Source organism: Cucurbita pepo, chromosome 20, assembly GCF_057944985.1.
Source record: "Cucurbita pepo subsp. pepo isolate OVF chromosome 20, ASM5794498v1, whole genome shotgun sequence".
NCBI classification, from domain to species: domain Eukaryota; kingdom Viridiplantae; phylum Streptophyta; class Magnoliopsida; order Cucurbitales; family Cucurbitaceae; genus Cucurbita; species Cucurbita pepo.
This window is the reverse complement of record NC_141817.1, coordinates 767,282-795,151: the sequence shown is the minus strand read 5'-3', so window position 1 is coordinate 795,151 and position 27,870 is coordinate 767,282. Positions and strand designations below refer to the sequence as shown.

Sequence of the window (27,870 nt, the reverse complement as noted above, 5' to 3'; positions counted from 1 at the left end):
AATTCTCAGTGTTTTAGTAAAAAAGGGTTTGTTATTTATCTGTGTTAGGTTTTTGTATTGATTGTGTTGAAATGGTACGGGTATGTGCAACATTGGATTCTATATATTGTGCAAGACAACTAATTGACGTAGAAATGCTTATGAATAGTGTCGTACTTGGTTTTAGGCCTTGTAAAATAACGGTAAAACCGAGACAAGATGGACCCAGTACTATCCAAGTTCAAATTAAACTGATGTTGATGTCTAAGATACCTAAAAAGGACACGATCAAACGAGAAGCAGACAGTTCTTAGCCTCAACTGCAAGTATATTCCTTTATGAGTCTTGCCTCTTGTAATCCACCGTCTCGTCCCTTCTACTGTCTATTTGATTTTTTTTTCATATACCCAGTCTAAGATGAAAATACGAGAAACCATAGACTTACCCCCTTATAAATATATCGCTAAGCTTTAGAGTGTGCATGTCAAACACTACACCCGTGCAAATATTTAATTATTTTACGAACTAATTATTATTATTATTATAAGAAATTTCAGATCTTACTATGATTTAAATATTAATTTTATATGTAATGCTAAACTATGGGAACATGACCGTGACATAAATAAAAAATTTAAACGAATCTTAAAAAATATATGATTAATTTTATTTAATTAAATATTCAATTTCCTATTGAATAAATTATTTAAAATATAATTAAAGTTCAATAAATATCTTTCCGAGGCTTTTGATATTTGTACGCGATTAAATGCACGGCCTTTTTCCAACGGACAAAAGCTCGTGACGATTCGCCGAACTTCGTGTAACGGGAGGAATCAAAATCACGAGGACCGAGATTTTAAAAAATATATTTAAAATATAAAAGTATCGTCGCGATATGATATGACGAGTTAATGACGAGATGATCGGAACGGCCACGTGTATCTGGAAAGTTCAAAAGATGAATGAATGGCTGTTGCTGTCTTGCTGACCTAATTTTAAATTTTTTTATTTATTTATTTTTGTGAATTGACAACACCAGTCCCTGTCGTTTTCTCCTGGGCCCCACATTTCATTCCGCGTACTTTAGTCTTTTCCTTTTTCTTTCTTTTATCATACGCCGACCACGACTTAACGTGAGCGTCCGGCCAATTCCGTCCTTCTAGGGGAAGGTGCCGATCCTCTGTGGCTCGTTCGCACCGAATTCTGTGCTATCGGGGAGTGGATTGTGTTGTCTTATCTGAGAGTTTGAGGTTTATTAAACGACGTGGCTGAGTTTTAATCTGGTGAGGTGGGTGATGGGTGTGGATTAAAGTAGTAACGGGTGTAGAGGAACGAGCCCACAAAATCTAGGGCTAGATCTCAAGGTGTACGAAGATGATAACATTACCCGTCCGTTCTCTGACATTCTTCACCTCTTCGCCAAACTTGGTGCCACGTGGACATGACCAGTCAAACTGATGGAATGAGGGGAGTGCGGTTCGTAATGATGACTCACACTTTCCATAAAGTGAGCTGTATGCACGTCTGGTGTCGGCCTTCTTATTTTTTATTCCCCTTTTCTTTTCTTTAATCAATGTTTAATAACATAAATTATAATAAAACATTTTTTTCATTTTTTGTTCAATTGACTTACTTTAATTTTTCATTTTTTTATATAAATATTAAAACGATTAAGATAATGTGTATAGACTTAATTTTAGAAAATAAAAAAATTAAAATAATTATAAACTTGTTTTATAATTATTTTAATTAAAATAATTATAAAACAATTTTATATCTCGTATTTTCAAATACGTGTTTGGTGAAAGATTTAAAAACTATATCTCAATTTTAAAATAATTAAAAGCATATAATTAGTTGTAGTTACCAATTAAATACTAAGTTAAATTTAAATATTATTAATTAATTTATAAATATACATTATATTAAATTTTTATGTAATTGCTATTTTACAATTTCTTATAATTTATTTTTTACGTCTTGATCTTGGAGAGAAAAAACATGGGCCTTGAAAGCCTGTGTTGATCTGTTCCTCGGCCATATTTGTCGATCGTGGGCTTGCATGAGATGGGCTTGATATTGGGCTTAACCTTGGGCTTTGGTATTGTGCTTGGGCCAATTTTTCTAAGGTAAATTATATGATTTGTATATTGCTCATAGATTATCACATTTACTATCCAATCCACGGTTGGATTGTGATGTTTCAGGTCCACGGTCTACGTTACATCTATACGTTACATCTATTGTGAGACCCAACATTAGTTTGAAAGGAGAACAAAACATTCATTATAATAATCTGGAAACCTCCCCCTAATAGACGCATTTTAAAACTGTGATGTCGATGGCGATGCGTAACGGGCCAAGCGAACAATATCTATTAAGAGGTGGGTTTGAACTATTACAAATGATGTCAAAGTCAGACACAGGGATGGTGTGCTTGTGAGGATGCGATCCACAAGAGGGTGGATTGTGATATCTCACATTGGTTGGAAGGAGAATTAAACATTTATTCACGAATTTGACGGCCGTGGAAGCCTCTCTCTAATCAACACATTTTTAAATCGTGAGATTGACAATAATACAAATCTGTCAAATGTGGACAATATCTGCTAAGTCATCTATATATGAAAAGGATTCGTCGCTTCACTTTATCGCATAACCACTTTGACCCAAATGGATGTAATGAGAAAAACGACGTGATTGTCCTTTCAAACACATCTATATCATTAGATAACATTGTGTTCATATATATGATATAAATAAACACTCTTATACAAACTTCACCCTAAATATCTGTAACGAACCATGATATATAAATTTTTAAACAAATACCAGGGCAAAAATGGGAATGCAAATATTATCCTCCCTAGCTTCATTTATTTATATTATATAATATACTTTTTATTTTTTTATTTGAAATAAATCACATAAAAACGTTACATTTACTTTTATGAGAAAGTTTTGAAATATTATCTTTAAATGGAAACTGTGCATGGAAATTTTACAAAAAGACAAACTAATTGGAAATAAAAAAAAAAAACCATTTAATTTATTTATTTTTTATTTTCCAAATAAACTAAATAGGTTTAGGGAACAATTTAATAGGAAATTGGGAAATTTTGGGGTTTTTAAAAAGCAATTCCCGCCCGATCGGTTCAAATGAACCGGGTTCGTTGGCACAGAGTGAGAATGAATCAGATATAAGCATCTGTACGATAAACCCAATGCAGCTTCATCTTACCCTGTGAAGCTTTCTTCCTGCTTACTGCGATACGAGAAACCCTAGACTCACTTAGACTCATTTCTTCGCAACCTACGGCGTTGTTTCCATGGGTATGAATCTCATATCTTCTGTCATCTTCGAATTTACCTCACCAGCTCTGTAACTTTCCATCTAACTTGCATGGTTTCCAGAAGTTATGGTGTTTGATCTATTGATCTTGCTTAATTTATTTTGTTGTCTAATTCAATTATCGAAATGAATTTTGGATTAGTTGCTTACGCGGAATCTGTAATTTCTTGTCAGTTTTATTTTTTCTGGTTGATTAATCAAGATTTTCAAATTGATTACGTCTTGAATGTCAAGAACTAGGATTAGTTCTGTTCATCGCATCTATTTTATCTTGCCTCGACGAAATGGAGCTAATATTTGGATTGACATGGAATATCAATCTTTTCAAGTTGCGCTGCTTCTACTTTTCTTCTTACTGCCTCTAATGGTACAACCAATTAATAGAGCCAAACTATCGTATGCGTCTTCTCGATAAATTTGCTGATAAAATAATATCGTGTCAGATCATTATGTACCTTGTGAGATTTGTTGGTTTTAACTTTTCATTTCTGATATTTATAGATATCGAGGAGGACATTCGTGCTCTAGAACTTGATTCACCAGGTACAGTAAAATCTACAGACCATTATTCTTGATCATTTTAAACTATTCCCATATATGACTCTACGTGATGTGCTGTTCACCTAATTTTGTAATTTCTTTGACTCTGCCTTGGTCTGAACTTTACCAAAGATGTTAACGGGGTTCCCAATCCAGATGCAAGGATGGAAGAAATTGTGAAATCCGATAATGTGGAAGAAGGTTAGTCAATTTACTAAAGTCTTTGTACTTTCTCTTTGGCTCTACCATGTTCTAATAAGTTTATAATCCAGATGCAAACGCAGAAGAAATTGGGAAGTCCAATAAGATGGATGTAGGTTGTTCAATTTACTAGTCATTGTAATGTATTTCTTGTGTGTTTAAAATAGCACGACTTGTTTGGCAGTAAATCAAAAGAGAATTTTTAGTTTTTTTTTTTGTAAAGGAGGAATGATGTACGAGTTGTAAGTTGTAGTTGCCAATATTGAATAAAAAAATTATGGATGAAAGGTTCATCTTTAACTATATTTAACTGTGTATGTTTTTTATACGGAAATCTGACTGAATCATATACCAAAGTTTTTCATAGGTCATGCAAGGATTTCATTATTATTTTAATTTTACAGAACAGTTATTGGTTTATTTTAGCTTGTCCTATGTCTGAAGTTGTGAATTATTTCATATGCATTTAATTTATTAGCCTACAACTTACTTCACTATGTCTATTGTTTCAAGCATATATGGCTATTCATAAAATTTTTTACCTCATAGTTATCATATGTCCATGCTTGAATTTCTAGAATCTTGTTTTTACGATTAATAGATTGTTTGCTGATGTGTGTAACTATGCTGCTTTCAATTATATCAATATACGTTTTAAGAAAACTGATGTGAATCAGCTACACCAATAACACAATCACAAATAACATTTTTGAGGACCTTGATTTGGTAATTTTAGATTTGAAGACAGAGGACCATCCCCAACCAGCCCAAGCTATCCACGTTGAAGAACAATGTGATGGTAAATGATATTTCGATTTTGATTTCAACAAGAGTTGCTTGCTTTAAGAGTATTTCTTTAATTGCTATTGAGCTATTTGTTCGTTTACACACTTCAATTCATAGTTCTCATACGTGTGACTGAACATTTGGCTTCCTTTTTACAGTGAAGGAGAAAATACCTGCGAAGGAGAAGGAAATCTCTTTAACTGAAAACGAAGGTGAAGGGGATTTGGAGTTGGATCGTAAAAGACACTTGAATGTTGTGTTCATTGGTCATGTCGGTAAGTAAACTATTTGGCAGGCTTGCATGTATTAGCATATGTACATTGTGAATGTATTTAAATTAGGGGTTATTCATTTGGTCTCTGGTCAGAGCTTAGCTTGACGAGGCTCATTTACCTTTGAAGTTTTTTGTGTTCAGTATGCTTATGGAATTTAATTTGCTTATAACTTTGTTTGCGTACTGGTTATACTGAAAAGGCCTCCTTTCAATAGATTGTTTTTGTCATTTTATATTTATTCAAATAAAATTGATAGATGCTGGTAAGTCTACAATTGGAGGCCAGATACTTTTCCTCAGCAATCAGGTTGATGAGCGTACAATCCAAAAGTATGAAAAAGAAGCAAAGGATAAAAGCAGAGAAAGCTGGTAAGATTCACATCCTTATTTTAACCGACTGTTTTCACTTAGTCAAATATCGATTATCTATTAATACTTTGATTCTTCTATTTAATTTTAAGTCGGATGGTCACTGAATCATGCATGTTCAGGCTTTTCATTTTGTTAGGAAAACTAATTTTAACGGATTTTTGTAAAAGGCTAATGGAGGTTACAAAAATCCCTTCCAATTTACACAAATATCACTAGGAGAGTAATAAAAAAAATATTATCTAGCTAGCACGAAGTGGCTGCTGTATACAAAATAAGGTCAAAGTAGTACGTGTAGTTCCTCGCCTTGGTATTGAAAGTTCTACCATTCCTCTCAAGCCAAATGCTTCAAAGAAGCTTCATTATTTCCCTTTGAGAGAAGTTAAGATTTTCTCTTGCCCCTTTCTAGTTTAGCTTACCTAATAGTGTTTCTAAGGGCTTGCTTTTGAAGCTGCTCTCAAAACCAATTGCTGGTTTGTAGTAGAACATAAATTTTGTGAAAAATATATTGGAGAGACTTGTAATCTAGGTAGTCTTGCAAGGTATACCAAACAAGAACTCCACTGGATGCTGGAAAGTTAGCTAGAGAAAAATCTTCAATAAACTTGGAAAACTTCTCTTATACGGGATAGGTTCCATTTTGACGTATGTCCCACCTCACATAGAAGGAGAACCTCTTCAATAGAATCGAAGAACCCGTGTGGGTGGAAGGGGATGTTTCTTTGTTGGTGAGAGCTCAGGTCAGGAGGACCAGTGAACAAGCGCCTCTTTTAGACAAATATCACTCTACTTCTACGTAGAGTAACTTGTGTTGAACCAGAGGAGAGCACGATGTTAAGCCCTCCTGTGGGAGATGTTTAGGAGCTAGAGCCTCTTAGGATTAGGAGGTCTACTTGAGTCATCCCGAGACCCTACCCTACTTTCGAATTAGAAAACCGCCTTAGGTTCTTTCATTAGACCAGCCAAAACTACATTGAGATCTTTCTGGACAATCTAGCATTCTGAACATAACCCATAGAGATCTTGCAGCTTTTATTGTTGTCATCGTCAGGCTATAATTATTCCCTTATCTAAATAGGAAATTAAGTTCTCATAAAAAAGGAAACTAAGTTCAAATTCTTTTAGCAAGATATACTTACGTTGTAGGTGAACTCCATTTCTTTTTGACGTCTCTTTAGAAAATTATTTCTATTGCAATTCTTATAGTTCCAAACACTATCAGGTTATTATTTGTGGAATGTGAAATGCAACAAAATATTTCTTCTATTCATTTTTCTTTTTATTTTTGCCAGGTATATGGCGTATATCATGGACACAAATGAAGAGGAGAGAGTTAAGGTATGATTTTTTATTGAACTTTTTCTTTGTCAAGTCATCATGATGAAGCAATGTGTTCCATTGCTTCTAAAATATGTAATGTATTCCACATTTTTTTGCCTTATTTTATCCCTCATGGCCGAATGCCAATATTTTATTTTCTTTGTAATTTTTAAGATGAATACTAATGACAAGAAGTTTCATTTATTGTATCACTACTTAATTTTGGTTTGCTGCTTGTAGGGGAAAACTGTTGAAGTGGGAAGAGCACATTTTGAAACTGATACTACAAGGTTTACAATTTTAGACGCTCCGGTGAGTAGATGTATTGATATAATTCCATAATGCTCGTATATGTCACTTGAATCACAATTTGTATGATTTTGTTTATTTTTTTACTCGTCTGCCCTTAGCCACTCGCCTGACCACTCGCCTCAGATGTCAGTTGGTTTTATAGTAAATATAATTTAGTGGGAAGATGTTTTAAAAACACGTTGAAATCATCAAATTAGCTGCCTCCATCATGTTCAACTTTCTATTAGTGTTGGGATTGGGTATGAGCAACCCAATACATTTTGTTTTCTTCCAAGATGTTCCTGTTTGAAAGACCAATGCCCTCCTGGGCACATTTTTGTTGTTGTTGTTACATGGGATATAGGATGTTAAAGATTTCATAGCATCTCTCTTTAGATTGATTGTTTCTCCTCTTACCTTTCTTAGAAGGAAGTAGCGATTAGTTTTTACTTTTTCCAACTTTTGGCAGGTGACTGTTTTTGAATTGCATTGTTTTGCAAGCAGTTTTGAGCGGCATGAAAAATAGTAATTACTGTTCAAAGACTTGCATATATGCTTTCATTTCTGTTCTATCATCTCTTTGCCTTTTTAATATTCCTCTGTATGCTTAATTATGTATAATCTGTGTGATTTATGGTGGGGTTTTTTTTTCATATTTTTCTTATGTTTTTGATTCAGGGTCACAAAAGTTATGTCCCAAATATGATCAGTGGGGCATCTCAGGCTGATATAGGGGTTCTGGTGAGTTATTACACCTACCAGTTTTCTGCACCTTGGCATTCTGGCCCCTTTCCTTCCACTGTGTGTTCATATCTGTCTGCTTGTCTCATTCACTTTGCATTTCTATGAATGAAGGTAATTTCTGCTAGGAAAGGAGAGTTTGAAACTGGATATGAGAGAGGTGGACAGACTCGTGAGCATGTTTTGCTGGCAAAAACGTTGGGTGTTGCTAAGCTTCTTGTTGTAGTGAATAAGATGGATGAACCCACAGTAAAATGGTCGAAAGAAAGGTGTTCTTAACATCCTTCTCCTACCCCCAATTTGCTCCTTATTTTGCCACCTGGTTTGGCCACTTACTTTGTTTGGAGTCATCTAACAGGTATGATGAGATAGAGTCTAAGATGGCCCCCTTCTTGAAGTCATCTGGTTACAATGTAAAGAAAGGTACTTAAAAGTTACCCCATTCACCGCAATATTATGTGTTATTCTGTCTGTTATTTGCTTTTCTATTTATTTATATTTGCTTCCTCTTTGTAGCTTTCTTAATTAGTATTTTTCTTGCAAATTTTTAAGGCCATGATTCTATAAAGGGTGTCTTTTGGATTTGTTGGTGTTTTCTTATTTTCTTTTTAAAAAATAAAATTCAATTAATTTATTAGTAACCGCAGTTAGATGGCAGATGTCAACATGGTTTTAGGAATGAATGTTTTTATGGTTCTTAGAAAAAAAGGAAGGTTGCATGTTGTCTGCATCTATTACTTTTGCTCATTCAGTGGTTATAGTGAAAGATATTCATAACTTTTACCGGGTGCCAAAGTTGCATACTTAGCTCATTTATGGTAGGATTTCAATTTGTGGACGTGATTTGTTGTCGACGAACAGAGATTCCCTGTTCATTTTCTTATTTGTCAATATTGAATTGGGAGATACGAATTGTAGATTAGTAGTTACCTGGTCCCATAATTGTTTCTGTTTGCAGATGTCCAGTTTTTACCTATATCTGGTCTTCATGGTGTTAATATGAAAACAAGAGTGGATAAGAAAGTATGTCCCTGGTGGAATGGTCCGTGCTTGTTTGAAATCCTTGATACAATTGAAGGTCCACCAAGAAATCCAAAAGATCCATTTAGGTGAATACATCAATGCTCTTTTAAAACTCTTGCCGAAGATTCATGACTCCTATTTTATATAGGTTTTCTATCTTTTACTTGATACGGTGTCTACTCTATTTTACTTTGCTTGTAATTAGTTTAGGCCTTTTTTTTCGTCACAATTTCTTGCAATTGTTTAATTTGGAGCTGCCTTTGTCTTTGAACTTCCAAATTTATTAAGAAGTCTTCATGATAATATTAAATGTCATTTAATACGTGATTTTTGCCTCAAATATTATTTTGGGAAACTTCATATTTACTCCTATGCTCAATTCAGAGGAGGTTTGGTGTACCTTGTGCCTTGTGAGGTTTCATGTCTCTTTTGAGTTTTAGTGCACAAAGATTTTTTTTGTAATTTTCTCTAGGCTTAATTTGCTAGACTGATACCTCCTCTTGTTGTAATTGGCTTCTTTCGTCTTTTTTCGTATTTTCGCATGCTCCTTGCACTCTTTCATTCCTGTTGATGAAAGTGTGGTTTCCTAATGAAAGTGCAGTTTTGCATTTACAAACTCATTTACTCAATATAACTATCGCATTTAATTTCATTATATTGAACCTTGAATTTGAATAAATGGTGAAGTAAATACCTCTTCCAATCCAAGTGAAAATTTCTCACCAACGAACCAATAAATCGCACAGAATCAACGAGGTAAATACTCTAAATCAAACAAAAATTTGTCCAAGTTTAAATGTGTAAACATTAATTAAACCCAAACACCAAATCCAGCTGATAAAGAAACACCCGAAGTTACCACAAATAAATGTTCTTTCTGGCACATTTGTAAATTTATTGACACCTTCTATTGGTGTTGTTCCAATTGGTTAATGCAAATAATTAACGTTCAACTTGTAGGATGCCTATCATTGACAAATTCAAGGACATGGGAACAACTGTTATGGGTAAAGTCGAATCTGGCACTGTGCGCGAGGGTGATTCCTTATTGGTAATGCCAAATAAGGTACTTACTACGAAACTTGTATATTTATTTTTAACAACTTTTACATTCTTTCTTCAATTTGCTGCCTTTTGTCTTACAATGGGAATTGGGGATTTTAATGAACGCACAGATTCAGGTGAAAGTTGCTGCTGTTTTGTGTGATGAAAGCAAAGTAAAGAGCGCAGGACCTGGTGAAAATCTTCGTGTTAGAATATCTGGAATTGAAGAAGAAGAAATAATGTCTGGGTTTGTACTATCAAGCGTTGGTATGGTTCTGTCTTTTCCCAGCGTTTCTTTATCGTTTTGATTATACATGGTTGAGGTCTATGAAGGTTGATTATGTTCCTTCCTTAAAATCAAGTTCTTATGATGATAAATTATGAAGTTAATTGTAATTTGTATGGAATGCAAGGTAGTTATCCAATTTTAATGTACAGGTTTACAACTTAAACATCCTAAAATTTGAGGTTATTCTTGGGTACACTTGATTGAATTACATTTTATTGTGTCACGTCAAAAAGGAACAACAGAGTTATGTATGTGCTGTTTTATGGAGTGAGAAGAACAATAGAGTTTTTAGAGGGATTGAAGGTTCTTGGACATAGACACACTCTTTAGAAATTCACACCAGACATGATTTCAATGTATAAAAGAAAGGAAGAACCGCTTTAAAATGTTAAAATGACATTGAAAAATCCCAGAACGGGCGAAGCCAACAGGTTATGATTAGATATCATTCGCTCCTAGGGAAGGGAATTGGTTCTGCCACCAGTATACCAGCTTTTAAACCAATAATTGCAGTCTTGATTCTTGACCATGAGCAGAGCACTAGTAAAATATCTTGTAATTGGCGCTCCAATTTTCCCTTTCCAGATTCTCGTCTGCAATGAAATTCTTGTTTTACTATCAAAAGTTGCATGCTTTGTACTGAATACTTTAAGAGGCTTTTTTCATTAATAATTAGTAATATTTCAAAAGCTGTCATTCGACTCACACGCTGGAGGACAGACTTGAATCCTAAATCCCTAGTACCCACTATTTATGGACTTCCTATTATATTACAGCTGTACTTTGATCCTCCTAAGTGGTTGTCAATTACTATATTACTGTCATTTTTAATATTATTTCCTTAGTCATGAACTATACAATCCTCCATTCTATTTTGTTGCCTGTTCTTTCCACTAAATGTGTCCCCTCCCCAAAAAAAATTGCAGCAAAACCTATACCCGCTGTTTCTGAGTTTGTTGCGCAGTTGCAGATTCTTGAGCTGCTGGATAATGTGAGTGATAATTTTAAACTTGTTAATTCGCCTTCTGTCCCTTCCTGGAGCTTATGATTCAAACATGAGCTTTTTCCCCTTTAGTGATGCAAAATTGTTAACTAAGTCATACAACTGCTTCAGGCAATATTTACAGCTGGATATAAGGCCGTACTTCACATTCATGCTGTTGTTGAAGAATGTGAGATCATAGAGCTGCTTCAGCAGATTGATCCGAAGACTAGGAAACCTATGAAAAAGAAAGTTCTCTTTGTGAAGAATGGTGCAATTATTTTGTGCCGCATCCAGGTTCAGTTTCTTATCCAACTTTTGATATAATTCAAGATCCAGCTTGAAATGTCTTGCCCCAGGCTGACTATAATATTTTGAGTGTCATCACGTTCTTGACAAAACTTTGCCTCAACAAGTTATTCTGGAATATTGAAAATGTTTTTCTTAAAAGGGCACAAGATATTTTCAGGAGAAATGCTAATGTTATTTTTTGAAATAAATAATGTAAACCCAAACCCAAACCCAAATGGAATGGTAGTAGGGATCTTTTTCCGCTTTGAAATGTGTTAGAAATGTTATTATAATAAATATGATTTTTTTTAGGGTAATAGGGCTATACTAGTCATTAGTGATGAGGTTCGTTAGTGAAAGTGGTTGGTTGGACAGGTTTGAGAAAAGACATATTTTGAGTATTAATTTTGGAGAATTCGACCCCTTGTGCTTGTGATTATGACCTCCTGATTTTCCTTTCTGATATCAACCAGACAATCACATCTCTATTAGTTTTTCCAAAACTTTGTGGTTGCTATCCAAACGTCAATCAGAATGCCTCAAATATGAACTGTGAATTCTCCTACTGTTCTTGCTGAAAGAACCTAGGATGCACAGACACTTTATTTATTTATTTATATTATTTTCTCTTGGAGACATGTCTGGGACACGCCTAGTAGTTGCTTGAATTTTTTTTTTTTTTCTGAAAGTTCTTAGCAAAAAACCCGTAACTTTGAAATAAAAACCCCTAAAAAGAAAAAACCATCTTAAGAGATCGTGGGTGGGAGACTGAAATCCACCACCATCTCGCCAACGGCTAGATCGCTTCATTACTGGCTGATGCAAGTGCAAGGTTTTTTTTTTCCCCTTAATAAAATACATTTTTAGTCCCTAAGTTTAGTTTTGAGTACTGTTTTCATTTGGTTTGAAAGTTTGTAGGTTTTCCAATGCTACATTCTTATCCATGAGTTTCGAACTTAGTTTCCATTTGATTTTTAAGCTTCAAAATGTTACATATTTATGTTTTGAGTTTTGAGTTTAGTTTATGTTTGGTCTCTAGGTTTCAAAATTATGCTCACTTTTGATATATGATATTAACTTTCAATTAATTGAGCTAAAATAGTTATAATGTGGATTTTTTAAAATTTATTTTAACATTGACCTGAAATGAATGAAAACAATTTAATTCTTTTAAATTAGTTAATAAAAAATTAACACAAGAAAAAGTGAACATTAACGAAAATTCTGGGGTAAAAGTATAAAATTGTGGAGCTTAGGACTAAAATGAAAACTCAACTCAAAACTTTAGGGTAAACATTTAACACTTCGAAACCTAGGGATTAAATGGAAACTAAACTCGAAACTCAAGAGTACAAGTGTAATGTTTTGAACCCTAGGGACCAAATGAAAACCATACTGACAACTCGGATAAAAAAGACATTTGTTTTTTTTATAATTATTAATTCCTTCTAGACCTCATAAAAGACTGAAGTTATAAAAGATCTATTTATTATTCATTCATAAACCATTAGAAGACATCTTCGATCTCTAGTCATAGCGATAGCCGATAAAATCCTTTTGAGGCTTTTCTAGTGTTGAAGATGAATCAACATGTATTCTATTTTTTTATAAAAATAAAATGTTCTTATGTGTCGAGTTCTACTTGAAATTGATGCGTCATCTTGTCCGTGTTGTATCGTGTCCGTGCTTCTCAATGCTAAACAATTATTGATTTGTCAGTATGGAATTGGTTATAGTAAGTCCCATAGCTAATGATTAGCATCCCGTATACCTTGCAGGTCAATAACTTGATCTGCATTGAGAAATTTTCTGACGTTCCTCAGCTTGGAAGATTTACACTTCGTACTGAAGGTGATAGATTTAAGTTTACCTATTTTTATGAATTCATTGAGGCTAATCTTTATCATCACAATCTTGTAGTTAGATCTATTATATTTTTGTTTTCAGGGAAGACAGTTGCTGTCGGAAAGGTCACTGATATTCCGGCTGCAAGCAATTAAACAATTTTGATCTACAAGGTTGGTTGAGTATTAACATTTCATGAAAGTCCTTGAATTTTTGTTTTATTAATCAGCAGTACTAAGTAGTAAGATATCTATGCAACTCCAATAGCGTATTGGAATTCCCAGTCTTTTCGTTTTTTCTAATCTACTAAGGTAGATATTGTTACCACATTGCCGAGATCATTTTACCATTAGAATGGAATGATACCAGACTTGATCATAGAAAAGTTATGGCAAGAGACCCTAGGGTTGTATGCTAGTTGTGATACCAGACTTGTAGAATGATAGGCATGATGGTGCAAGAAAGCATGCCAGACCCTTTCTATGCCCATTTCTTGCCCTCGTTTATGCAAATGGAATTTGAGTTTCCTCAGATTAGTTCAGTCATTGATACAATGCTAGATATATGTTTTAGTCCCTTATCCCATACATTTGGGTGTTTTTCAAATTAATCCTAGTTGTTCCTTAAATATTTTTCAAGTATACCTCTCCATTGATGAATGTTAAAGTGAACGAATAATAAGCTTGTATCGTACGTGGTGAGTTTATAGAATGATGGTCAACAAAATTTCCCCTAATGTTTTATGAATATGAAGAGGAATTAGACACTTCTCTTTTATCGTGGCCTAGTTCCTGTTCTAAAATTGGCCTTCTCACGGTGCATTATGTCATGTAAGCTTATCTTCAACCAAACATCTTGGGTTAAAACTTATACCTAGCCTTGGATTGAAAATTTTAAAAACATAAGGAACTAAATTGAAAAAGCACTCGTTAGGAGTTAACATTTATTTAGTCTTGATAATAATTAAATGTCATTGTCTTCTTCTAAGTTGACATAATAAGAATGAGACAAGAAACGATAACCAACATGTATGAAAAATATTACCATACTAAATGATTAAGTTAAAATGTCACCCTGAAACTCATTGTAGTTACTATAGCAGATCATAACCTTTACGCAATATTCATGATGGCAAGATTTAATATCTTTGAGTTCTCGTGGCCACCAAATGTAGTAGAATTCTGTAATTTTCTCGTAAATTTAGTCGAGCTGTATGTAAGCTGGACTTGGTTCAAATCAATTTATTTATACATCTTGAAATGTTGAGCAGGAAACTTATGGTGAATTTGATATGAGCTGCCCCATGAAGGCCTTGTATGCTCGAAGCCGTTTTTCCATGGAGTCATGCCTGATCGTGTTGTTGGCTATGCTAATAGATACTAAAATGATTGATAGGTTCCATCTGTTTGGATACCAGCTTTACATGTGTTTTTCTATATATGGGTGTAAAGTTTGATTTGCTTCACTATTGTTGAATATAGTAGTTTTTTCATAGTTAATCCCCATCCATATGTCCTACTATTCTGTTTCTTTTTCCTGTAATTGAATTTCATTTTTGGGCACCCATGGTTATGAAGATTTTGGTGTGTACTAGCTTCACGGTGCTACCAAACATGAAGATGAATCTTGAGTTTGTTAACTTGATTATTTCTTAGCATTTTCTGATTGAAAAGTTGAAGGTAACGGTAAATTTCTACAGGTAAAAGAGTAAATTTCTACAGGTAATTTGAAGATAATTTGAATGCTTTACGAGTAAATTTCTACAGGTAAACGAGGCTTGGCGGGCAATATTTGGGAGCATCATGTTGAAGTTCTCTGAAGGTGTCTTATTTAGGGCTTAAACTATTCATTGAACTTGAAACGTTCCTTGTGCTGAAATTAATGTATTATGTTATGCGTGCGTGTGGACTTTGGGGAGATATGTTGGTTATCAGATCAAAATCTTTCGGTACGCTTTATCAATTATTAGGTTGGTTCAAATTTCTGGATTAACATAAAGTTGTTGACTTCATAATATATATAATATAAAGTTCTTAATTGTTGGAATCGTTGAACTCACAAAGGAGTTCGTGGGTTGGCTCAACTTTGGGAGGTTTAAAATATGTTTTGGATTTGACTTTTTATTGGTTCGGTTAATTGAGAGTCGGAGGTTCGTTTTTCTATATTCAAGATGCCCGCACTCCTCTGATATATAAGAATGAAATTTGTGTTGATTGGGTAAATCTTTTGAGGTGAAATTTGTGTTGATTGGGTAAATCTTTTGAGGTTTCACTCGAGAAAGAAAAGATGGTTGAGAGACTTGAATAGACAAAAATCAAACTGTTGCTTGTTAGCGATTTTGTTTTTCATGTTCTTACGAATCATTTTAATTTTTTTTTATTATAGTTTTACGAATTTCTAATCGTTTTTAGAATTTAGCTTGTAACAATAAAATAAATCATTCTAATTTTAAAAATAATGTCTTCTCTTGAGGAGGCATACATATCTTCCTGAAAGAGTTGAATCAAATCTTAGAAAATGGGAATGAAATCCCTTTATGTCGATTTTCTTAGCTCTTACATCATTAATCATGCATCCCAACCAAAATATGAATGAATTATTTGATATTGTTCCAATGTTTTTCTCTTTGGATGGACGAAATCACCAACTTTGTAATCTAATTCAGCTTGTCTGCTTGCTACCTAAACTTAAAGATGCAGTTGGTTATTTGTTTATGAAATATAAAATGCAAGAAATTAATCATTTTGTACATACATTCTCTTGATGAACGAAATCACCAACTTTGGCACTGAACGTTCGAAAAATAGGATAATATCGAATCGGGTGAATTCAATAATATATGTTTATTGGCATTCCAGTCTTCCTTCTCTTTTCAGAGCCTTTGGAGAATGAATAAATGAGCTTTACTTTACTAATCTTGCACCGAGAAAGAGCTCTCTTCCTCGATAGAGCGAATTCAGGAGGGATTTTTATTTAAAAGTCTAAGTCAACTGATGAATCACTTCCCATCCCAATTTTTTAAGTTTCGAGCGTCACTAGCAGACTTCCATCAAACGAATTCGTGGGAAGCAACACTTCCTACAAGGTATGCACCTCAACTTCTTCAAACTTCGGTGCAGAAAATGGCATCAAAATCCACGCTTTGGAAGTGAACACAACTCCCATTTGGTTCTCTTCACATGCAGAAACAAATGGGGTTCTAGTATTTCATGTAAAGCTTCAGCTTCTACATTAATCGGCCTACAAAAATGTTATACGATTCCTTTCTTGCCAGGAGCTTTAGCAAGCATGAACAAAAGAAGATGGGTTATGGAGCTTTGATGGGTTGCTTGTTCATTGCATTTAGCTTCAGCATTATGCTCAAACCTCATCTGGGTCGCCATTTTCTAGCTTGTAAGTCCCTATTGACATGTTCTTTGATGTAAAAACCAAGCCAGTTCTTGAATTTCTCTGTTCATTTTGCAGTGAATCTGAGGCTTTTTCCAAGAGCTCCAGGAATCAAAATGGCTGACATTGTTACAAAGAAGCCAACGCCAACATGCAATCTGATGGATTGGACAGACTTCTGCGACATTGATATGAATGTTAGAATTCATGGAGAATCTTCCTCAGTGATGTTTGCTTCAACCAACATGGAAGAACACTTAGAACGCAACAGAACTTGGAAAATCAAGCCATATGCTAGAAAACAAGACGCAAATGCAATGAAGAACACAAGAGAATGGTCTATAAAAGCAGTAAAAAGCCCCCAAAACTTGCCTCAATGCACACAAAATCATAGCGTTCCAGCCATTCTGTTCTCCCTTGGCGGATATGCAGGAAACCATTTCCATGACTTCACAGACGTGATCATTCCACTGTTCATAACAGCAAGAAAATTCAATGGAGAGGTCCAATTCCTCATAACTGATAGAAAATTTTGGTGGGTTTTAAAGTATCAAGCAATACTATCAAAGTTGTCTAACTATGATATCATTTACATTGACAAGGAGGCGCAAGTTCTTTGCTTTCCTCATGTCATCGTGGGGCTCAAACGTGACCCAAAAGAGCTTAGCATTGATTCAAACAACCATTCAATCTCCATGAAGGATTTCAAAGAGTTCTTGAGAAGTTCTTACTCGTTGAACAGAGACAGAGCAGTGGAAAACAGAGGAAGAGGCAGAGGAAGGAAAAAGAGGGAGATTAAGCCACGGCTTCTCATAGTTGCAAGGAGAAAAACAAGGTCATTTACGAACACAGGGGAGATCATCAAGATGGCTAAGAAACTGGGTTTTCAAGTGATTGTTACAGAGCCAGACGCTAACTTGAAGAAAGTTGCAGAAACTGTGAACTCTTGTGATGTGATGATGGGAGTTCATGGCGCTGGGCTTACCAACATTGTGTTTCTTCCTGAAAGGTCGGTTTTTATTCAGATTGTACCGTTTGGAGGAGCAGAATGGGTATCAAAAAGCTGCTTTGGAGAGCCTTCGAAGGACATGGAATTGAAGTATTTGGGGTATGATATCAGTTTGGAAGAAAGCACGTTGATTCAGCAGTACCCTAAAGAACATGTGGTTTTGAGAGATCCTGTGGCAATCCAAAAACAGGGTTGGAGTGCTTTCAAGTCCATCTATTTTGATAGCCAAAATGTGAAACTTGATATCAATAGATTTAGACCCACTTTGCTTAAAGCTCTTGAGCTTCTGCACCACAGTAGCTAGCCAGCCATATGCATGCTTTTCATTTTTAGTCTTTTGGGTCGGTTTGATAGGACTTTGTAAGTGTTTTGATAAGTCTTTGAAAGTCATTTCAAACACGGCAACGGCGTCCTCTAAAGATATCAAGAGCTTCATGTACATTGTGTTTATTTTCGTTTAGTCTATCTTGAACTTGTTAGAGTCCCGCATTCGCTAATTAAGAGAACAATTACGAGTGTATAAGTGAGACACACTGTCTTAGTTGGTACTTAATTTTTTTTTTTTTGAATAAATCAATTCTATTTTTTTTTTTTTGGTAATTTTAAGTTTCGGGAAAATTGACATTTTTACCCTCAATTTACCAATACATAATTTTTTTAATTACGGTTTCTTAGAAGGCTATATTGGTAATTTGATATCACTCGAAGTGTCCAGCCCGCCCTCTTCCGCCCTCAGTTCAGTTCACTCAGGTTGATCTGTCTAGGGTTTGCCTCTGTCGCCATTTCGAACATTCCTCAGAACTCAATTTGCAACACTTTATTCCATTTCTCTTGCTTACTATCGATCGGGGCATCCTTTGAGCTCTAACTTGCTCATCTATGGCGGCTCCAGCTGTATCTCTGCCCCGATCCTCCAAAACTGAGTCATACGTTGATAACAAGCGTAAGGAGGACATTCGTCACGCCAATATCGTAGCAGCCCGAGCCATTGCCGATGCTGTTCGTACTAGTCTTGGGCCTAAGGGCATGGACAAGATGATATCCACGGCCTCCGGTGAGGTCATCATTACTAATGATGGGGCGACCATTCTCAATAAAATGGAGGTTCTCCAACCTGCCGCGAAAATGCTCGTTGAGCTCTCTAAATCGCAGGACTCTGCTGCTGGGGATGGTACGACCACTGTGGTTGTCATTGCAGGTTCACTTCTTAAACAGTGTCTTTCTCTTATGGCCCATGGGATTCATCCCACTGTAATCTCCGATTCCCTCCACAAGACCGCCATTAAGGCTGTTGATGTGTTGACAGCAATGGCTGTCCCGGTTGAGCTATCGGATAGAGAGTCATTGATTAAATCGGCGAGTACTTCGCTTAATAGTAAGGTTGTTAGTCAGTACTCGACATTGCTCGCGCCGCTTGCTGTCGATTCTGTGCTCTCGGTTGTTGATCCAGCTAAACCAGATTTGGTCGATTTGAGGGATATTAAGATCGTGAAGAAGCTGGGCTCGACCGTGGATGACACTACGCTTGTGAAGGGCTTGGTATTTGACAAGAAGGTAAGTCATGCGGCCGGTGGACCAACCAGAATGGAGAACGCGAAGATTGCAGTGATTCAATTCCAGATTTCACCACCTAAGACTGACATTGAGCAGAGTATTGTGGTCTCGGATTACACTCAGATGGATAGGATATTGAAAGAGGAAAGAAATTACATTTTAGGTATGATCAAGAAGATTAAAGCAACTGGGTGTAACGTATTGTTGATTCAGAAGAGTATCTTGAGAGATGCAGTGACAGATTTGTCCCTACATTACCTTGCGAAAGCTAAGATTTTGGTGATCAAGGATGTTGAGCGCGATGATATTGAATTCATTACGAAGACTCTCAATTGTCTGCCCATTGCCAACATTGAACATTTCCGCTCTGAGAAGTTGGGATTTGCAGAACTCGTTGAGGAGGCTTCAATGGGAGACGGGAAGATTGTTAAGATTACGGGCATTAAGGATATGGGGCGGACAGCTACTGTACTTGTTCGGGGGTCAAACCAACTTGTGATTGACGAGGCTGAGCGGAGCTTGCATGATGCCCTGTGTGTTGTTAGGTGTTTGGTAAATAAAAGGTACTTGATTGCAGGTGGTGGTGCACCAGAGATCGAGTTGTCAAGGCAGCTGGGTGCCTGGGCAAAAGTGTTGCATGGAATGGAGGGTTACTGTGTTCGTTCCTTTGCGGAGGCTCTCGAAGTTGTCCCATATACTTTGGCTGAAAATGCTGGGTTGAACCCAATCACCATTGTTACAGAACTGAGGAATCGTCATGCACAAGGTGAGATCAATACTGGGATTAATGTAAGGAAGGGGCAGATCACAAACATCTTGGAGGAGAATGTTGTTCAGCCACTTCTGGTTAGTACAAGTGCAATCACTCTAGCAACAGAATGCGTTCGAATGATTTTGAAGATTGATGACATTGTCACAGTGAGGTAGAGTGTGGTCTTTAATTCAATGAAAAATGCTGCTTTTTTTGTTTTTCATTTTGGTGTGATATTAGAAGCTAGTGTTCTGTTTTGGTATGGCTAAAAGAATCTTAACGTGTTATTCTCTTTTTGCTAATTGCCTTGAGTATATTGGTATGGGTTTTCTTCCTTGGGTGATTTTATGGATCCTTGTCTTTACTAGCTTTAGAAATTTACGCGTAGTCATCAAACTTCATCAATTATTTGAGCTGTACTACTGTGTTACTACTTTTCTTGGATATCACATCTTGGGATTCTTACATAGCTGTTTCTGCTTATGTTGTCTGTTTAATGGTCTTTTGGTTGGGATACCCCATATTTTATATCTTAACATCTATCTTCTTTTACAAGTTTCTATTACAGAGCAAGAGCAAGTATATGAAGAAAACTTGTTTTTATTATTGAAGCTTCGATAATGTTTGGAGGTAGAATTGATAGGTTGGGGGATCCCACATTGGTGGGGAGGAGAACGAAGCATTGTTTATAAAGGTGTGGAAACCTCTCCCTTATAGATGCGTTTTGAAAACCTTGAAGGAAAAGCCCGAAGAGGACAATATCCACTAGCGGTGAGGAGATTATAATGGCCCAAGTCCATAGTGATATTGTCCTCTCGAAACACCAACTTTCTTAAATCTTACATGTTAGGAAGAAGTTTCCACACCCTTTAAGGAATGCGTTGTTCGCTTCTTCAACCGATGTGGAATCTCACAATCCAACCCCTCAGGGGCTCGACGTACTTGCTGACATGTGGGATCTCACAAAGATAGTGAACCTCGAGTAAAAACTCTTATCATCCCCTCTATCCCAATAAGAAAAAAGCTCCTAAACTTAAATGAACATGTTTGGTGGAAGCTCCTTTTATCTTTTCAGTATCATTCTGGTTCTCTTCACTTATATTTTATCTTGTTTTTAAAGAATTAAAATGACCCTTTTTAAAAAAAGTATTAAATTAAAAATTACGAAAACTAAAATGAACCAAATGAATCAAATCTTTAAAGACAAAAATACAAAAATATTATTTTTGGTGATTTAAAAGAGATGGTGATGAACTATCAACAATTTTAGGTATAAAAGTTCTTAAAAATTATTCGGTAATTTAATTAATAAATAATGTTATTTTTATAAATTTAGAAACTAATAACTTTAAAATAGGTCTAATACACTTAAAATTGGTTATCTGAGAATAAGATTGAGAATAACACCCAAAAAATGGTTATTTTAAAGATTTATTTAAAAAGAAAATCAAAATACACCTAAAGATTGGTTATCTGAAAATAAAATTTATCTAAAAATTGATTATCGAGAAGGATGACTTTCAAGATTTATTAAAAAGAAATATTAAGTTATTTTTAAAATTTATCCAGAAAGAAAATCAAAATACGCTTAAAAAGTTGATTATTGAGAACGAGATTTATCTAAAAAGAAATATTTTAAAACAACGGAATAGAAAATCAAATGAGATTTTTTTTTTTTTTTTTTTTTTTGCAAGAAAAAAAATAATAATGATGAAAGGCCTGGAAATTTATATATATATTCATAAGGGCGGCAGAGGCCAAAGCCGAGCCGAGCCGGATCGTCCCCACTTCCATTCTCTTTTCGGGATTTCTCTGGAGCTCTCTCTGTCTCCATAACTCCCTCCGTGTCCCCTCTCGGATGGCTCCATTGATGACCACCTTTCTCTTTTCTATTACCAAGGTGGATCTTTTTGAGCTTTGCTGACTGTGATCGCCAAAGGATTTCCACTCGCACAACCTCTGAAAGCGAAGCCCCTCGCCGTTCTGATTGCACATGATGTCTCCCCGATTTTTGTTCCTTTCGTGTCCGATCATCGTTTGCTGCTTCTGATTCTCCTTCTCACGTCGGGATTCAGTTTACTGTATCAATTTTGGGCCTCATCGGTCTTGTACTCTGTTCTTTATTCACATATTATAAGAAAACCAGACTAGGGTTCAACTTCTTTTTTTGTTCTCATCGCCTTCTCTTTTATAGTTTCAATTTATTGTAGCTTTGGGTTCCATGTCAATGGATTTTCCCGTCCCGGTATTGTATTATCGACGTTTATAAGATTATCTTCTCATTGTTTTTTTCTTGATATGATTTTCTACGGGGAAAAGGTATGAAAAACTAGAAAAGAAAAGGGGAAAATTTTGGTAAAAAATTATCATCAAGCAATACGCTCTTGCCATCCCTTTTTTCTTAATACAAGAGAGAGTGAGAGAGGGAAAAAAACGAGACTGTTAAACTTGCGAGTTAATTACGTATGGGGAGCCCTGCATTAAGTGGCCGGAATAACGGGCAGCGATTAGGCATTACTGATCCTATTTCGTTGAGTGGGCCGACGGAGTATGATGTGATAAAGACTCGCGAACTCGAAAAGGTTCTGGGTTGTTGTTTCCATTTGAGAAGTATCATTTATTGCAAGTATTGTGTTTTCTCCTTAACTTAGCTGTTTTTTTTTTTTTTTTTTTTTTTTTGGAGGGTTCAGTATCTGCAAGATGCTGGATTATACGAAAGTCAGGAGGAAGCCGTGAGTAGAGAGGAAGTTCTTGGGAGACTAGACCAGGTTAGGCCACCCTTGGTAGCTTTTGAGAAGTGGAAAATAAGAAAATAGTGATTCATATCGGTTTGGGATGCTTACTTGAATTTTTAACATTCATATATTTGATGTTGTATTTTATGTACATGGAGCAGATTGTGAAGATTTGGGTTAAAACAATTAGTCGTGCAAAGGGGTTGAATGAGCAACTGGTACAAGAAGCCAATGCTAAGATTTTCACGTTCGGTTCATATCGCTTAGGGGTACAGAACTGTTTTACTCTTCGAGAGCTTTATTCTTTGAGAATTTGATGTGCTATGTGCTAACATTTTTTTTCTTCAAGATAAATGCTTTCGTGTTAGTTTTTTCTTTAAGATGATAACATATGATGTGCTATGTGCTAGTATGGTAGCTAGGCTGAAATTTGATTCTTATTTGGAATTATTCAAGTTCATACTCTAATGACACAATGATGTTGATTATCATCCTTTCACAGTTCATTTCATCCAATTTTCCTTGATTTGTATGTTTTTTTGGTACATGCTGTGTGCATCTGATGATGATCAAATCTATTGTGAATAAAAGGTAGTCTTAAGCTAATATAATTAACATTTTACTTAGATTAATGTGCTGGCATGTTTAACCATCATGGATTGGCCTAGTGGTTAGTAAGGGTCCATGCAAATAGTAAGTGGCTTAGAGGAAATAAGATCAAATCATTATAGTCACCTACTTAGGATTTAAAACCCTACAAGTTACCTTGGCAACTAAATGTAATAGATCTAGTGGTTGTCTTGTCAGAATAGTCTATGTGCACTCATGCTTATCTGAACACTCACCAATATCAAAAAATGAAAAAGTGTTGGACCCTAGGCTATCTCTTGGTTAGATTGAATATAGACATCATTTTCAGATGCCATGCTAGAAGGTATATTTTTCAGATGCATCTTTTATGAAGGTCGCTGTGAGTAGTTTCATTATGACCTGTCGTTATTTGCTCTATCGTCTGAGAGAGGTGTGGATATTCATGGAAAATAGAGTTTTTACATCACCATATCTTTTTGAGCAGACTGTTGGTGCAAGCATGTAATGCAATTTTTTTATAATGTTTCTTGTGTGTTAAAATTCCGGTGGGCATGATGTAAGTGTGCTGGTTCAGGTGAAGTTCATGGGTTTGGGCTGTATGCATCATGAATTTTACGAAAGTTAAATTTGTATTCTCTTTGAAATGGCAACCCATTGTGTGGGAAGAGAACTATGGAACCTTTTCTTGAACTTGTATTCTCTTCTGAGTTATTGTGGAAGCTTACAAATTAAACCTTTACATTAAAGCTTTTTCTCAAGTATGTTTTAGTCTAATGTATTAAAGCTAACCCTCAATCCCGGGACATTACAAAATATTTTTCCAAGTGGCATTGAAAAAAAGAAAAGAAAACAAAAAAGTAAAAACACCAGATCCTTCCTTATTATGTATGTTGCCGCTTTTTCTTTCTACTTGCAAATGATTAGCATAGAACTTGAATCTCTAATTCTGTTGTAATTTTTTTTTTCCTCCTTATGAGGTATCTATTGATTATATTGTAGGTGCATGGCCCTGGAGCAGATATTGATACGCTGTGTGTGGGACCTAGACATGCAACACGTGAAGTGCGTCTAGCTTTCATTTTCATGAATATTTGTGGTGAACTAAGTTTGCATATACTCTGGTATATTAGCTTTGTAGACTCAATAATGCTTTTGTTTCATGGCTGTAGGAAGACTTTTTCGGTGAGCTACATAAAATACTGTCAGAGATGCCAGAAGTATCTGAGTTGCACCCTGTGCCTGATGCTCATGTCCCTGTGATGAAATTTAAGTTTTCCGGGATTTCTATTGATCTTCTCTATGCGAAATTGTCACTTTGGGTTATTCCTGAAGTAAGTCTCCCACTCTCTAGTATTTCATGATTATGATGTACTGATGCCATGCCGTACTATATAGATTTAGTAAATTTTTGTTGATGATTTGCAATTTGACTTCTAGAAAGTGTTAGCCGATGCTTATTCCCCAGATACCGTCATTGCTTCTTGGGAAAAGAAGTTCACGACCGGTAGGCCTTATTTATACCTCCACGCGGCATTGCTCCGTCAGGCTTTCGCCCATTGCGGAAAATTCCCCACTGCTGCCTCCCGTAGGAGTCTGGGGTGGATTTTTCGGATTCTTTTCCATTCTATATAATTCACTCTGGATTCTTATTCCATCTTCCCCAGCTGCCTCCTTGAAGTTCAAAAATGGCTTATAATCTTTGTAAAGTTTCTATTACAGATAGATGTTGATGTAATCTGTTTTCAAATTTTTTATTCTGGACCAGGACTTGGATATATCTCAGGACTCGATACTACAGAATGCAGATGAACAGACAGTTCGTAGTTTAAATGGTTGTCGAGTTACTGATCGAGTTCTGCGATTAGTTCCAAATATTCAGGTTGAGGATCAGAACTTGCCTAGATGTTCCTCTCTCTTTTTGTCACTGAACTTTATTCATTCTTAAAGATTGCTTAATTTATGAAGTGCAGAGTTTTCGAACAACATTGAGATGCATGAGGTTTTGGGCAAAACGCCGAGGTGTTTATTCCAATGTATGGTACAGATGTCTAATAAAGTGGATTGCTTCCAAGTTTATGCAAAGATTTCTTACAATCACCTGACTTTTAATTTATACCTTGACCAGGTTTCTGGGTTTCTTGGCGGAATAAACTGGGCGTTGCTTGTTGCTCGCATATGCCAACTATATCCCAATGCATTGCCAAATATGCTTGTGTCTCGGTTTTTCAGGGTCTTCACCCAGTGGCGCTGGCCAAATCCAGTCATGCTCTGTGCTAATGAAGAAGGATCTCTTGGACTTCCAGTTTGGGATCCAAGGAGAAATCCGAAGGATAGATTCCATTTAATGCCTATCATTACTCCTGCTTATCCTTGCATGAATTCTAGCTACAATGTTTCATCAAGCACTCTGCGTATTATGACTGAAGAATTTCAGAGGGGACATGATATTTGTGAGGTGCATTTCTGCAATGACATCTTTTGTCCCCAGTTAGGAATTTGCACAATGAGTTTAATTGGATTCACGTTTTTATTCTAATTATAGTTTGATGGTTGTTAAATGTCATCAGGTTATGGAAGAAAATAAGGCCGATTGGGATACACTTTTCGAGCCCTACCCCTTCTTCGAGGCGTACAAAAACTATTTACAAACTGACATTACTGCAGAAAATGATGATGATCTAAGAAACTGGAAAGGTTGGGTTGAATCTCGTCTTCGCCAACTGACATTGAAGGTGAAATTGTATTCATAGCTGTCTACTTTCGGCCTTCCTAGCATTTATCAAATTTCGAACTCATTTCTTTATTATCAGTAGAGATTGACTTGGCTTTTGCGTTGATGCAAGATTGAGAGACATACGTATAACATGCTTCAGTGCCATCCACATCCAGGAGATTTTTCAGACAAATCCAGACCTTTCCACCATTGTTATTTCATGGGTTTGCAGCGAAAACAAGGAGTTCCTGCAAGTGAGGGCGAACAGTTCGATATGAGGTTGACAGTCGATGAATTTAAACGTTCTGTCAACATGTATACAATGCGAAAGCGTGGGATGGAGATTTATGTAACACATGTGAAAAGGAGGAATATACCAAATTTCGTTTTTCCGGGTGGAGTTCGACCTTCGCGTGCATCAAAAATGACTTGGGATAGTAGGCGTAGTTTGGAACTAAAAGCTTCTGATAGCACTCAAGTAGACAGGCCATTTGAAGCTACAGAAAGTTTAGATGGAGTAGATGATAGAAGGAAAAGAAGGCGTATTGATTATAATGCAAATACTAACTTGAGAAATGGAGAGTCCTTGGCTGCTGCTCATTCCCAGCCTGTGGAAGTTCACGAAGTCAGCCAAATCAGCACCACTAGCTCATGCTCCATAAAGGATGTGAATTCTATTCCCACTAGTGCAAATAACATAGAAAATCTGGCAGATGTTTCCTCTCAGAATAATGGAGACCAAGCTGCGGCTACTGATACACCAAGCTGTAAAGAAGCAGAGAAGCTGGCAATTCAAAAGATTCTGTCTGGCTCATACGACTCTCACCAAGAGTTTCCTTGTGAGCCTGAAGAGCTCGATGATATTGATTATACAAAACAAGCTATAGATTTTGGGGCCACGCGGCAAGGTATCCCCATGACGTCTTCGGTTGCAAAGACATCTTCCGTAGTAGTTCCTATGACATCTTGCAATGAAGCACGCCTGACCTCAAGATCATATTCCAATGGGGGCTTAGAGGAGCTTGAGGTTGTATATACTTTGACCAAAACTTTATATTACTTCTGCCTTGGTAGCATATAGTTGTAAAATGCCTGAGGGGGGTTCTGTCATGTTACTTTTCTTATGATCTAACAGTCTTAATTTCTTATGTTAAGCCTGCTGAAGTAGTGGCGCTATCGTCAACTGGGACCACTCGTGCACCCGTGGCTGAGCGAAAGCCAATCATCAGGTGCTTTCCAATTGTCTTAATTCTACACGGAATAAAGAATGGTTGACATTTGATTAAAATATTTGTATTCTTTTCCCCACCCTCCTCTCTGGCATGGGTTGCTGTCTTAAACATCTCTAGTCTTCTTCTTACTTTCGTTTTTTTTCCTTTCTTTATTGGGTTATGACCACACCTTGTCATTGTCAATATGGCCTATTCAATCTAGTTTTTCTTCCTCCAAATTGCAGGTTGAGCTTCACTTCCTTGGGCAAGGCTGGTAAAAGCTCGTGAACAAGGGTTCTTCCAAAAGCAGTTTGTGAGAGCATTCTTCTAATCTATCATGTATCAGGCTATGTCTTGCCAGTCGATTTTCTTTTCATGTAACTCTTGACCCTTAATGATATGAAAAAGAAAAAAAAGGAAAAAAAATGGTCTAAGTTTGTATGTAGTATGCATAATCGGCTTGAAGGCCTCTACGTAGCCAACAATTCTACAAATGTACCAGTCGGTTTATGCCTCCTTTTTCTACCGTATTAATGCAGATGATAGCTTTTTTATTATCGAAGATTTAAATTCTCATATTTTGTATCGA

At 36.0% G+C, this 27,870-nt stretch overlaps 3 protein-coding genes and 1 pseudogene across 5 annotated transcripts; all 4 read left to right on the top strand.

The window, feature by feature from the left end:
• The first annotated feature begins 3,198 nt into the window (after window positions 1-3,198).
• Window positions 3,199-14,969, top strand: LOC111783083 (uncharacterized). Of its 3 annotated transcripts, XM_087120851.1 has the most exons (20): window positions 3,199-3,315; window positions 3,836-3,877; window positions 4,007-4,075; window positions 4,147-4,187; window positions 4,820-4,868; window positions 5,020-5,136; window positions 5,393-5,504; window positions 6,797-6,842; window positions 7,065-7,136; window positions 7,794-7,856; window positions 7,971-8,125; window positions 8,215-8,279; window positions 8,815-8,965; window positions 9,840-9,945; window positions 10,055-10,190; window positions 11,139-11,203; window positions 11,327-11,491; window positions 13,264-13,336; window positions 13,433-13,503; window positions 14,601-14,969. In XM_087120851.1, exons 1-19 carry the CDS (start codon window positions 3,312-3,314, stop codon window positions 13,483-13,485), a joined length of 1,584 nt encoding a protein of 527 aa, XP_086976977.1. In that variant the 5' UTR covers window positions 3,199-3,311; the 3' UTR covers window positions 13,486-13,503; window positions 14,601-14,969. The 3 variants fall into 3 exon arrangements, with proteins under 3 accessions (XP_086976977.1, XP_023519731.1, XP_023519732.1); XM_023663963.2 differs by lacking the exon at window positions 4,147-4,187 and having other exon boundaries at window positions 3,200-3,315; window positions 4,812-4,874; XM_023663964.2 differs by lacking the exon at window positions 4,147-4,187 and having other exon boundaries at window positions 3,207-3,315; window positions 4,031-4,075; window positions 4,812-4,874.
• Window positions 14,970-16,497: 1,528 nt separating this feature from the next.
• Window positions 16,498-18,207, top strand: LOC111783492 (alpha-1,3-arabinosyltransferase XAT3-like). The gene is made up of 2 exons (XM_087120859.1): window positions 16,498-16,741; window positions 16,796-18,207. Exons 1-2 carry the CDS (start codon window positions 16,579-16,581, stop codon window positions 18,028-18,030), a joined length of 1,398 nt encoding a protein of 465 aa, XP_086976985.1. The 5' UTR covers window positions 16,498-16,578; the 3' UTR covers window positions 18,031-18,207.
• Window positions 18,208-18,461: 254 nt separating this feature from the next.
• Window positions 18,462-20,333, top strand: LOC111783323 (T-complex protein 1 subunit delta pseudogene; annotated as a pseudogene).
• A 1,447-nt stretch (window positions 20,334-21,780) lies between these two features.
• Window positions 21,781-27,843, top strand: LOC111783006 (nuclear poly(A) polymerase 1). The gene is made up of 12 exons (XM_087120850.1): window positions 21,781-22,613; window positions 22,722-22,799; window positions 22,928-23,035; window positions 24,357-24,419; window positions 24,527-24,688; window positions 25,123-25,236; window positions 25,328-25,390; window positions 25,483-25,812; window positions 25,925-26,089; window positions 26,201-27,097; window positions 27,226-27,299; window positions 27,527-27,843. Exons 1-12 carry the CDS (start codon window positions 22,497-22,499, stop codon window positions 27,567-27,569), a joined length of 2,214 nt encoding a protein of 737 aa, XP_086976976.1. The 5' UTR covers window positions 21,781-22,496; the 3' UTR covers window positions 27,570-27,843.
• Window positions 27,844-27,870: the final 27 nt, after the last annotated feature.